Genomic DNA, 13,611 nt, shown 5'->3' with positions numbered 1-13,611 from the left:
CTGTTTCATCAAGAGTCGTTGGGCAACCTGCGGAGGTGAGCACAAAACACAAGCTTGCGAAACAATCAACGAGAACATCGAAGCGAAATGCTTCAATTGCGGCGGCGACCATTCTACCAAGAATCGAAGCTGCCCAAAACGTGCTGAGTTTGTAAAAATTCGGCAGCAAGCGACGACGAGGCACCAACCAAATCGTCGCAAAACACCACCAGCATACACGGACGTGGATTTTCCTGCTTTGGCGTCACCAGGAGCAGGATCTACTCGAGTGGTTCCAAATCTGCAGCCATTGCCGTTGAATCAGCGGCAAAGAGTTGCAGAGCATACAACACCTCCAGGCTTCAGTCAGCAACCGAGGGAAAACCAACCAACATCAACGGGTGAAGGCAGTAGTGACCTGTTTTCACCACAAGAACTTCTGAACATTTTCATCGAGATGACAACAACTCTGCGTGGGTGCAAAACTCGCCAGGAACAAGTAAGAACTCTTGGAGCATTCATCTTAAAATACAGTTCGTAGTTTACTCGTTCTAGTGATTTTGAATATTTCAATGGATTTATTTTTTTTTAGTTTTATGTTAGGATTAGCTGTTAAAGTGATTTTTTTTATTTTTTTACCCAAATGTATTCAATTCAATGCAATAATGTAAAACAATTTGAAGCAAATAAATAAATGTGATCAGTTAATAATAAAACGAAAAATACAACAAAGATGAAGAGCATTAGGCCATACCACTTATCATGTAAAAGAAATGTAATTATTATAAGAATGTTCAATAAAGACATATTTAATTTCAAAATTGTGATTCAATTAATATCTGGAGTTATCTGAAGTCCTCGTCAAAATTACGACGAGGACTTCAGATAATCGAGTATTGTTTTTTATGCTTTTATTTGAACTCTTTTTTTTTGGTTAAATTTAAAAATTTAAAAAAAAAACTTCGAATTTAAAAATATTAAAGAATTTTTGTATTGCTCTTTCATTCCACCATAATTGAATATCTTAACTTTTGAAATTTCACATTTTTAAATATCTAAATGTTTGCATTTTACTAGTGTGAATTTTAGCTTTTTGAATATTAAAATTTTCGTATATTTCTTTATTTTTTATTATTTGGGATTGCTGAATATGTTTTTTTGTTTTTCTTTTATATATGATTTTCTAGATTTATGGTTTGAATTTTTTTGTTAACATTTGATTTGTTTCTATTTTTTTTTTGTAAATTATTAGGTTTTCTATTTTTGATTAAAAAAAAACAAGAAAAGTTAATAAATATCCCACAGACTGTGATATATATTCATTTATTTTTTACAAAAATAACGTCAAACGCCACTTTCCGATTTCCCTTTCAGCTGCGTACCACTTGAGAAAAATCTATTTGTGACCCTTTCCATGACCATTTCTTGACCGTTTTTTATTTGGAGTTTTGCGTTCCTTACGATCTTCGTACTACTCAAGGAGCTATTACACTATGGCAATCACACTAACAAACTCGCACTTTTTCGCGTCTGACAACGACGCAAGCTGACGTTTCTGCAAACAAATGTTGGCGAACAAACAACGCAGACAAACTGTCAAAATGTGCGAGTTTGTGTGTTTGTTTGCCGTAGTCTAATACCTCCTTTACCGAATTTGTACACTCAACCCCCGGTGGTTGGTCACTTTTTCGTTTGACACTTTTTCAGTTTGTACCCCGTTGGTTGGGCAAAGTCAAACTAAAAAGTGACGAACTGTCACTTTTTACACGGCGCTCACGCACACTATCAAAACAAACGTTTGGTAGTGTGTGTGAACTCCGTGTAAAAGGGGTGTCAAACTAAAACGTGACCCCGTTCGTTTGACAACAGTTGGTGTCAAACCATCGGGGTTTGAGTGTACTGATTTTGCCTGATTTTTTTTTGAGTATCCTTTTTTGAGGATAAAAGGGTAGAAAGTATCCTTTTGAGGGATAGTTCTGATTTTGAGTGTAGACATTTTGACTAAATTCTGTTTTCAGTGTATTTCAAGAAGGCCCGCACAAACAAAACAAACGCAAAACGCATCTTCCTTTCCGGCCGAAATATAAACCAAAAAATGGACAGCAGCGGCAAAATCTTCCTCAATGACCTGATTGCCCGGGCGGAAGCCCTGCTCGCGGCCATGTCCGCGGAGGTAAGCGATTAAGCAACATCAGGGGGAGCAAAACCTTTCAACATTTTTCTCCACCTCCAGCTCAACAAATCGAACCTCCCACTGCCGGTGATTGTCCGGATGATCAACTCGGTGCACCAGATCGTGGCCACCTGGGAAGCAATCTTGGCAGATATCCGACCGACGGTTGGCCGAAACGGCGCTGACGGTGAAGAGGAGGAGGAGGAGGATAGGAATCCCCTTCTGGACGCAACGCTCCCGACTGCGAACGACTCACGGCAGGAGGGCGTTGGGGAGATGGAGAAATCTTCGCCGGTGTTTGAAGCGCCGGAGATGCCGTTGGAACGATGTAAGGGAAACAGGATGATTTTGGGAAATTTTCAACATTAAATTGATTTCAGACGACCTCGGCCAAACCGGAACCGGTCACATCACGTGCGTTTGCTCGTCCACCTCGGATGACGAGTTCTACATGATTGACCAGACCGCCAAGGGATTGCAGCTGGCGGAGGTTCTCAAAACGCTGCAGAATCTGGACGAACGCCTGGACGTCGTTCCGGAATCGGCGACGGCGGTTTTCGGGGTGCGGTTCGAGGGAACCATCATGAGGGCCGTTCGGAATAAGGTGGACGGTGAAGGCGAGCCGTGCTTTATTCAGCTGCTGGACACGGGAGAGATTGTTCCGCTGGACACGTCCATGGAGCTGTATGAAGTGCCACCCTTTTACGCCCGATTGGCGCCGTTTGCCGTTCCGTGTCGCTTGGAGGGCTTCGAGGATAATGCGTTCAAGGCCGGTGATAAGCGAGCCTTTCTGGGTGCCAGCCTGTACGAGACCAAGTGGTTCCAGGTGGTCCAAGTTGGTCGATCGCGTTTGGTCGTCCGGCTGGGTCCACCGGGCGAAACCAAGCAGGTTGTCCAGAAAGAGGCAGCGGTGCCGGAACCGAGTTACAAGATCTCGATGGACACGTTGAGTCCGGACCAGGTTGAGGAACTTAACGAGGAGCCGCTGAATACGACTAACGTGATGAAGGCCGTGTTGGGTTACGTTCCGCAGGACGATCGGCGAATCTGTCCGTTCTACGATCCGGCCATCGAAGGCTGCTTCAAGGGATCTGGCTGCCGGCTGGAACATGTGGCCAAGCTTGAGGATGGTTGGACCCGGGATAAAGTGCCGCACAAGATCAAAATCCGCGCCGAAATGGAACAGCCACGCGTTGGATCGGAAATGGTCCTCATCCCGACGTTTGTGGTCAACGTGAATGAATTCTACGCGCACATTTGTCTGCCAAAGCTGAGCGATTCGTTGATTGATATGCAGAGCAAGCTCAACGATCCGGAGTACACGCGTGACTTTAAGCTGCTGAACCACGAGCCGCACTTTTGCGAGCTGGTCTTTGCAAAGTACGCCGTCGACGGCCGCTGGTACCGGGCGGAAGTGGTTGAATTCTTCTCCCTCGACCGCATCTCCGTATTTTACGTCGACTACGGCAATCGGGACACGTTGAAGATCGATCAGCTGCGCTACTGGGACGATCGGTTCGACTATCTGCCGTTCCAGGCGGTCCATTGCCGGGTCGCCAACATCAAACCGCTCAAGCAGAACCACCCGGAAGCGACCGATCAGTTCCGCCGGGCGGTGCTGGACCGCGGCGTGAAGATCCACGTGCTCGACAACCAAACGCCGTGGGAAGTGCTGATCTACGACGAGGACGGGGAAGATATTGGCGAGATTCTGGTGATGACCAAGCTGGCCGCACGCCGGCAGCCCCTCGTGATGGACCACGCGGGCGCGATTCCGGCTTGATTTTATTTCGTGACTTTCTTTTGTGGTACTTTTGTTGGCTAAAGTATAAATATTAAAAATACTTCCGTTTTCATGATCTTATTTTAAAACTGAGAGCTTTTTTATGTTTCAATAATTAAGGCTGATACGCAGATCGGAAGGAACGCAGAACTCCAAGAAACGGTCAAGGAAAGGGTCACGAAAAGATTTTTCTTAAGCAGTACGCAGCTGAAAAGTAACAGAAACGGAAAGTGCCGCTTAACGTTTTTTCGCGCGGTGCTTGTTTGCAATATGTTTAGATGAAAAAATCAAAGAATTGGATTTTTCTTTTTTGAATGCGACTGAAAGTTACAAACGTTTTAATATTTTTATATTCGTTAGAATAATAGAAAAATCCCGGCGAATCTCAAAATGCAGAATCTTTAAATTAAAAGGACAGATTTATTTTTTTTGTTCGAAACAGAGTAAAAAATAGGAGTTGTTTTTATTGCTGTTGGCTCACGTGTCGCCAACTATTGCTAGTACCAACCAGCAACCTTTGGATTGTTAGTTCACTGCACTGTCCGATTAGGGGCAGGGGGGGCAGAATGGCCCATGGGGGCAGAATGGGCCACCCTTGGTTTTGGGTTTTAGAATGGATTTAGACCAACCGTAAGGCAAGGGTCTTTTAAAGGACGTCAAATAACATCACTATACCGAAAACGACGTTTGAATTCATTGTATTTTTCGAATTATGAGCAAAAATGTAAATTATTGACAAAACCACGCAAATGTTGTTTATTTCGAGGTTTTTAAATAAGCTTTCTGAAAAGTTGGATTGTTTGAAAAAGTTTGTACAATGCTTATAATGTTACTAGATGTTTCTACCAAGGTAAGCAAACAACAACGGAACCTTCAAATCATTTAGAGGCTTGGTGGTGGAAGTGTTAAATTAAAATCCACTTGGGGGCAGAATGGACCACCCTTTTCCTGCCTTATAAAAACAATCAAAAGTTACGAAAATCGAGCTAATTGGATTATTTCGCTCCTGGTAGCTTCACAAATCACGTTTAATGCAACAAAAGTTGATTTTTTAGTTGTTTTGATGCTTATTTGTAAAAATAATGTCTTATTACAACATATTAACACTATTTTCAAAAATGTTTGTTTTGGTAAGTGACTATTTTTATGAAAGTGGTCTAACTTCATGGAAACTATGTTAGAAAGGTCCCTTAAGTCATTTCTTATCTCCCTTCAACGTTGTATTAGACGAAATGGCTTGTTTTCTAAGGTGGCCCATTCTGCCCCGCAGGGTGGTCCATTCTGCCCCGCACCCTGGAAAAGTAGTCGAAAAAACTTTTTTTTTAAAGTGCACCAAAAATAGTTTTAATCTAAAAATTTTCATCAACCCACTATACAACATTGAAGGGAACATCCCAAAGCATAAGCCTACTACACTGAATTCATAAATTTGTATGTTTTTCTATGGTTTTTTGCGCATTTTACTTACACTGAGAGAAAAGCTCCTAATAATACCATAAGTTACGTCTTATGAACGAGGTCCCAGCTGTGTCCATTGAGGCACTCACGAAACTTATAATTAAGCTTATGAAAGTTTTATCAAAGCTTATGAGATCAGATCGAATCAGCTCATGCTTTACATAAGATTTTCCAATGCTGTTCGACCAATGCCATGTTGTTGTTTTTTTATAAGAACTGGCAACAAAGTTCATAAGATTTTCCTATGGATTTTATAGTTTGGACATTTCGCTATTTACAAATGGCAGCAGTGTGAAAATTGCATAAGACCCAAATTTAAAAATGGCGTCAGAAGAGCAAGTCGTGTTAGACGAGACCGTTTTATTAGAAGATCTTCAACAGGAAGCGTTGGACGTGTTTAAGCAAGCGAATTTCGATTGCATTGAGCTAATTACATTTCAACGATCACAGTTTGAAGCAAAGCTTGCCTTATTCCCTGAATTCGTCGTAAACAACTTGTGGGAAGTTGTTTCCGAGTGGAGGACCCGTAACGTAAGTTCTTGCTTTTTTAATTTTGATGATTTATTTTGATGAGTTATTTTACAGGATCTTGACTTCAACTTCACAATCGAAGACGGAATCGACTCGGTCCAGATCAACAGTGAAAGCGAAGCGACGAGCCCATCCCAGCGCGCCATTTCACCGATCGAGACGCCAGCTGGAGGCTCCGGCAAGGACGGCACGGATCTTGTTGTCCCCGGCCAGAACGGGCTCGCAAATTCTAACGTAAGTTCATTAGTTTAAAATGAAACCATAATATAACCTAAATTTCACTCCACAGACCGATCCGGTGGAATCGATCCCGAGCCTGAGCGGAAGTTGCGCGACGATCACTTCCCGGAACGCAATTCTGCCGACGAGACAACCGATTGTATCTATTCCTAAGAATTGTTTACTTAAATACACTCAAACCCCGATGGTTTGACACCAACTGTTGTCAAACGAACGGGGTCACTTTTTAGTTTGACACCCTTTTTACACGGAGTTCACACAAACTACCAAACGCATGTTTTGATAGTGTGCGTGAGCGCCGTGTAAAAAGTGACAGTTCGTCACTTTTTAGTTTGACTTTGACCAACTAACGGGGTACAAACTAAAAAAGTGTCAAACGAAAAAGTGACCAACCACCGGGGGTTGAGTGTACAAAAAAAAGCAAAAAAAAAATTCTTACTTACTGCCTTCACAGTTATCTAGATCTCAATTTGATATATACCGTCATCAGGGGTGACATTGGGTCTGGGGGGTGAGATTGGGTCATACAAATATCAACATTTTTGTATGACCCAATGTCACCCCTGATGACGGTATGCCAATATTTTTCCAATAATAATTGACACTGATATCCATAATAACATAATTATTAAAGTCATTAAAAACTTCTTACAAATATCATAAGATTGCCTTATGAAAATCACGAGTAAAATTTATTAATTAACACTGATATCCATAATAAAATAATTGTTGAAGTCATAAAAATCTTCGTACCAATATCATAAGATAGCTCAATGGAAATCTTAAGTGACGGCTTTGTCAAATTTCCCCTCCCAGCCATAAGAAAATCTTATGACATCCGAATAAAATCCTGATGTCGAAAGGTCATAAGACGTTCTTATGGATTTTGCCAGTACTTTTTTCTGAGTGTATGAGCGCGTTTGACGGTGTGCGCGCTTGAGGTTCTTTGGGGGAAAAAACAAAAAGATCAAAAATATTTAAAAGTTAAAATTAAATTGATTAAAAATGTTTACTCAAAAACATTAAACAACAATTATTAATTATATTGCGCGTATTCCCGAGAAAGACACGCGGCAAACCAGCCTCGAAACGACGCGCCGCACTTTCGGCAAATGCGTGCTGTCAAATCCCATACTGCGCGTTTTGTTTTTGTTGATATTCTTCTTCGAATCGCCTGGCATTGTTGTCAGGTATATTTTATATTGCACCAAAAGTGCAGAAAATCGCTGGCAACAATGTCTATGACATATTCTGAAATGCCGCGCGGCGTGTACCTTTGAAAGAAACGGACAATAAACAAAATTGAGAAATCAATAATTTAAAATTTCTTCAAAAAATCAGAAAATTATAAATTTATAAATTCTAAAACTAGAAAAACTGAAATTATAAAATTATGAAATATGTAATAATCAAATAATGAAATAAGGAAATTAGGAAATTTGGTAATTAGGAAATTAAAAAATTTGGAAGCTAGGAAATAAAGCTTTCTAAGTCCAGCGAAAAAAATAAAATTTAACCCAAAAATGACGAACTTCGCGTCACAGTGTCCTGATGCAAACAATGATCGAGCTCGAGCTGTCACAGCCCTGCGAAGTATGTTGGCTGACATATCGGGCGGTCAGTCAAAACAGCCAGCTAGAAGTCGCCTGACAAAAAAACTTTTGCTAGAAAGAGATAGGAAACCTGATGCAAACACACCTTCAGCTGCCATGTAAACATACTTTGAATGTGTTTGTAAATTTCTGACTAGAAAACCTTATTGGGAAATTTGGAAATTAAGAAATTTGGTATTTAGGAAAATAAGAAATTTGGAAGCTAGGAAATTGGGAAATTTGGAAATTAGGATATTAGAAAATAAGGAAATCAGAAAAATAGGAAATTAGGAAGAAAGGAAATTTGGTTCTTAGGAAATAAGGAATTTGGGAAATTAGGGAATTAGAGAATAAGGAAATTACGTAATTAGGAAGTTGGGAAATTAGGAAATTATAAAATAAGGCTGGTACAAATGTTTAAACGTTTTTCTTAAATTCTTATTTTTTCAAATTCTGAAATTCCTAAATTCTGAAATTCTTAAATTATTTAATTCTTAAATTCTCAAATTCTTAAATTCTTAACTTCTTAAATTCATAAATTCTTATATTATTAAATTGTTAAATTCTTAAATTCCTAAATTCTCAAATTCTTAAATTCTTCTTAAATTCTTAAATTATTAAATTCTTAAATTCCTAAATTCTAGATTAAATTTTCAAAAGGTCCTATCTGCATAGGAAACCCATGAGGGATAGGTTGTTTTGAAAATTTAATCTAGAAATTCTCAAATTCTTAAATTCTTAAATTCTTAAATTCTTAAATTCTTAAATTATTAAATTCTTAAATTCATGAATTCTGAAATTCTGAAATTCTTCTTTAATTCTTAAATTTCTAAATTTTATTGTTTTTCTTGTTATTCTTAAATTTTGAAATTTCTGAACTCCACATTTTTTATTCTGAAATTTTGAGTTTTTTTTTGAATTTTTGAAAAATTAGAGTTTTTGAATGTTAGAATTTCGGGTTTTTCGTAAATCGACGGTAACATTTCAAAAGGCATCATGTACATTTTGACACTTTCCTGGTTATTGCATATTCTGAAAGTACTCCTAATATGCTACCTCTCCAACAAAAATGAGCAAAAGTTACTTCAGTAAAGTCTGTTTAATCATGGTTTTAAGTAAAGTAACATAAACAAAATCTCTGCCATCAGCAGTCCCTGTTTATATAGCCCTGTCAACCTGTCAAACAAAAGACTACATGAACCTCGTGACGAAAAAAAAGCAACATGAACAAAGCGCCATGTACATTCGGCGAAGAAAAACGAATCATAACAAAGCGTCCCCCTTAATGACAGCAGGGTGATATCGACGTTGGTGATTTCAAAAGGAGTTATGTTTGTTTTACTCAAATAAAATTACGGAAATGATGTTTTATTGAATTTAGATGATCAAGTATCAATAAAAGCAACGTTTTTCATCGTTTGTTATTATTAGAACATCTTATTTTGCTTTTATATTAAAATGGGAATTGAAAATGGATGCTCAACATTCAAATGCGTTTTTCTCAAAACGCATGGTTTGTACATGATGCTTTTTGAAATGTTGGCGTCGAAATATGTGTTTTCGAATTTCTATTTTTCAGATTTTTTAAACTTTTGAAATTTTGACCTGTAATTTCTGAAATTATTCAGGTTTCGAATTTTTAATTTTTTGAGCTGTTGAATTTATGAATTCTTTTATCTCGACTTTAATATTATTTTTTTTCAATCCTGCATATTTTTTTTAATTTCCAAAATAATGATTTTAAAAATGGTTGAAATTTCCTTCAATTTTTTTTTGTTATTTGAAATTTCTGAAATATTTGTTTTTCCATATTTTCAAATTTATATTTTTGAACCATTTGTATTGTCGAATATCAGATTATTATTGAATTTTTCAGTAATAAAATTGATATTTGTATGATTATTGTCAAGTTTATTTTCACTCCGGTTTATTTCATTTCGGTCCCGCCAGGGTGGATTAGGGGCAGGGGGGGCAGAATGGCCCACCTACACTCAGAAAAAAGTACTGGCAAAATCCATAAGAACGTCTTATGACCTTTCGACATCAGGATTTTATTCGGATGTCATAAGATTTTCTTATGGCTGGGAGGGGAAATTTGACAAAGCCGTCACTTAAGATTTCCATTGAGCTATCTTATGATATTGGTACGAAGATTTTTATGACTTCAACAATTATTTTATTATGGATATCAGTGTTAATTAATAAATTTTACTCGTGATTTTCATAAGGCAATCTTATGATATTTGTAAGAAGTTTTTAATGACTTTAATAATTATGTTATTATGGATATCAGTGTCAATTATTATTGGAAAAATATTGGCATACCTATATATCAAATTGAGATCTAGATAACTGTGAAGGCAGTAAGTAAGACATTTTTTTTTGCTTTTGACGAAGAACTTCGTCTTAGGGCTCTATACAGGGTAGCAATCCAAAATTTCGCGAAGCGAAATGAAACGCTTTGGTTTCACCTTCCCCTCTTCTTAGCGCACGCTGGTTGGTTGAACAAACGTTTCCCAATCAGTCAATCGAGAGACGTGAGATTGATGTATCTAAAATCACCCCCACTCCACCTCATAATTTTCGGATCGTCGATGGGCAACAAGCGAATAAGGAAGTATAGGAGAATGGGTGCAAAAAGGCGGGGCATACGTCCCCTAACTAAATCAACAAAACTCGGCTCGGTCGGTCCCGGAAATTCATTCTGTTGCTGGACGTCGACGAGTCAACATCAGGAGCAGATGGCCTGGAGGCCTGGTAGCAGACGGCTTGGAGACCCGGGAGCAGATGGCCTGGAGGCATGGACACGCCAAGACATGCCAGCCGGCATGAGCGGGAGTTGATTATTGGAACTGGCAACCACCTGGAGTGGTCGGAGGCCCCGGGGATGTTCCGATAAGGGGACATTTGCGGAACCATAAGAGTTGGGGCAATATGGGTATCAAACTTTAGGGATTTTGATACTGGACATGAAATTTGACATTTTGGCAGTAGTGGCCACAACCTGGAGTTGCCGGAGGCCCCGGGGATGTTCCGATAAGGGGACATTTGCGGAACCATAAGAGTTGGGGCAATATGGGTATCAAACTTTAGGGATTTTGATACTGGACATGAAATTTGACATTTTGGCAGTAGTGGCCACAACCTGGAGTGGCCGGAGGCCCCGGGGATGTTCCGATAAGGGGACATTTGCGGAACCATAAGAGTTGGGGCAATATGGGTATCAAACTTTAGAAATTTTTAAACAGGACATGAAATTTGACATTTTAGCAGTAGTGGCCACCACCTGGAATGGCCGGAGGCCCCGGGGATGTTCCGATAAGGGGACATTTGCGGAACCATAAGAGTTGGGGCAATATGGGTATCAAACTTTAGGGATTTTGATACTGGACATGAAATTTGACATTTTGGCAGTAGTGGCCACAACCTGGAGTGGCCGGAGGCCCCGGGGATGTTCCGATGAGGGGACATTTGCGGAACCATAAGAGTTGGGGCAATATGGGTATCAAACTTTAGGGATTTTGATACTGGACATGAAATTTGACATTTTGGCAGTAGTGGCCACAACCTGGAGTGGCCGGAGGCCCCGGGGATGTTCCGATAAGGGGACATTTGCGGAACCATAAGAGTTGGGGCAATATGGGTATCAAACTTTAGGGATTTTGATACTGGACATGAAATTTGACATTTTGGCAGTAGTGGCCACAACCTGGAGTGGCCGGAGGCCCCGGGGATGTTCCGATAAGGGGAAATTTGCGGAACCATAAGAGTTGGGGCAATATGGGTATCAAACTTTAGGGATTTTGATACTGGACATGAAATTTGACATTTTGGCAGCAGTGGCCACTACCTGGAGTGGCCGGAGGCCCCGGGGATGTTCCGATAAGGGGACATTTGCGGAACCATAAGAGTTGGGGCAAACTTTAGGGATTTTGATACTGGACATGAAATTTTATATTTTGGCAGTAGTGGCCACCACCTGGAGTGGCCGGAGGCCCCGGGGATGTTCGGATAAGAGTTCATTTGCGGAACCATAAGAGTTGGGGCAATATGGGTATCAAACTTTAGGGATTTTGATACTGGACATGAAATTTGACATTTTGGCAGTAGTGGCCACAACCTGGAGTGGCCGGAGGCCCCGGGGATGTTCCGATAAGGGGACATTTGCGGAACCATAAGAGTTGGGGCAATATGGGTATCAAACTTTAGGGATTTTGATACTGGACATGAAATTTGACATTTTGGCAGTAGTGGCCACAACCTGGAGTGGCCGGAGGCCCCGGGGATGTTCCGATAAGGGGACATTTGCGGAACCATAAGAGTTGGGGCAATATGGGTATCAAACTTTAGGGATTTTGATACTGGACATGAAATTTGACATTTTGGCAGTAGTGGCCACAACCTGGAGTGGCCGGAGGCCCCGGGGATGTTCCGATAAGGGGACATTTGCGGAACCATAAGAGTTGGGGCAATATGGGTATCAAACTTTAGGGATTTTGATACTGGACATGAAATTTGACATTTTGGCAGCAGTGGCCACTACCTGGAGTGGCCGGAGGCCCCGGGGATGTTCCGATAAGGGGACATTTGCGGAACCATAAGAGTTGGGGCAAACTTTAGGGATTTTGAGACTGGACATGAAATTTTATATTTTGGCAGTAGTGGCCACCACCTGGAGTGGCCGGAGGCCCCGGGGATGTTCGGATAAGGGTTCATTTGCGGAACCATAAGAGTTGGGGCAATATGGGTATCAAACTTTAGGGATTTTGATACTGGACATGAAATTTGACATTTTGGCAGTAGTGGCCACAACCTGGAGTGGCCGGAGGCCCCGGGGATGTTCCGATAAGGGGAAATTTGCGGAACCATAAGAGTTGGGGCAATATGGCTATCAAACTCTAGGGTTTGTGTGTTGTGTCTTTAACACATGGTTCAGAATGACTCTTTGTAATAAATTTTATTGTTTGCAAAATATTACTTGAAAATTGTTCAATGCCGAAAGTTTAACAGAGAATTGATGCAATGATTTCATATCAACTGGCCCGAAAATTTTGCCACCACGATTAGCTGAAGAAGCTTTTGAAAGTTTTAAACGTTATCAAACGTCAAAATACCATGAGACCATCTTTGAGCAAAAATAAACAGATCTTACGAAATAACTATTTCATGATTGATTTTGTGGCAAAGAAACGCAAATATTAAAAACTATAAAAATTAATTTACTTTTGTGTCCGAAGTTCTTCGTCATGATGGTTATGCCTGTAGGATTACCACTGCGCCTTTTTTTTGTACACTCAACCCCCGGTGGTTGGTCACTTTTTCGTTTGACACTTTTTTAGTTTGTACCCCGTTAGTTGGTCAAAGTCAAACTAAAAAGTGACGAACTGTCACTTTTTACACGGCGCTCACGCACACTATCAAAACATGCGTTTGGTAGTTTGTGTGAACTCCGTGTAAAAAGGGTGTCAAACTAAAAAGTGACCCCGTTCGTTTGACAACAGTTGGTGTCAAACCATCGGGGTTTGAGTGTATTTAAGTAAACAATTCTTAGGAATAGATACAATCGGTTGTCTCGTCGGCAGAATTGCGTTCCGGGAAGTGATCGTCGCGCAACTTCCGCTCAGGCTCGGGATCGATTCCACCGGATCGGTCTGTGGAGTGAAATTTAGGTTATATTATGGTTTCATTTTAAACTAATGAACTTACGTTAGAATTTGCGAGCCCGTTCTGGCCGGGGACAACAAGATCCGTGCCGTCCTTGCCGGAGCCTCCAGCTGGCGTCTCGATCGGTGAAATGGCGCGCTAGGATGGGCTCGTCGCTTCGCTTTCACTGTTGATCTGGACCGAGTAGATTC

General features: G+C 40.5%; 2 protein-coding genes across 2 annotated transcripts; both read left to right on the top strand.

Annotated features, from left to right (window-relative positions):
• Nucleotides 1-1,992: 1,992 nt before the first annotated feature.
• Nucleotides 1,993-4,024, top strand: LOC120425740 (uncharacterized). Its single transcript, XM_039590346.2, has 3 exons — nucleotides 1,993-2,152; nucleotides 2,213-2,480; nucleotides 2,533-4,024. Exons 1-3 carry the CDS (start codon nucleotides 2,075-2,077, stop codon nucleotides 3,933-3,935), a joined length of 1,749 nt encoding a protein of 582 aa, XP_039446280.1. The 5' UTR covers nucleotides 1,993-2,074; the 3' UTR covers nucleotides 3,936-4,024.
• Nucleotides 4,025-5,403: 1,379 nt separating this feature from the next.
• On the top strand, nucleotides 5,404-6,577 carry LOC120425727 (uncharacterized). Its single transcript, XM_052711589.1, has 3 exons — nucleotides 5,404-5,924; nucleotides 5,979-6,158; nucleotides 6,214-6,577. The coding sequence occupies exons 1-3, from the start codon at nucleotides 5,715-5,717 to the stop codon at nucleotides 6,355-6,357; spliced, it is 534 nt and encodes a 177-aa protein (XP_052567549.1). The 5' UTR covers nucleotides 5,404-5,714; the 3' UTR covers nucleotides 6,358-6,577.
• The last annotated feature ends 7,034 nt before the right edge of the window (nucleotides 6,578-13,611 follow it).

Source organism: Culex pipiens, chromosome 1 (genome assembly GCF_016801865.2).
Source record: "Culex pipiens pallens isolate TS chromosome 1, TS_CPP_V2, whole genome shotgun sequence".
Classification (NCBI taxonomy): Eukaryota; Metazoa; Arthropoda; class Insecta; order Diptera; family Culicidae; genus Culex; species Culex pipiens.
Note: the sequence above shows the minus strand (reverse complement) of the source record. Positions and strands in the feature narration are given on the sequence as shown.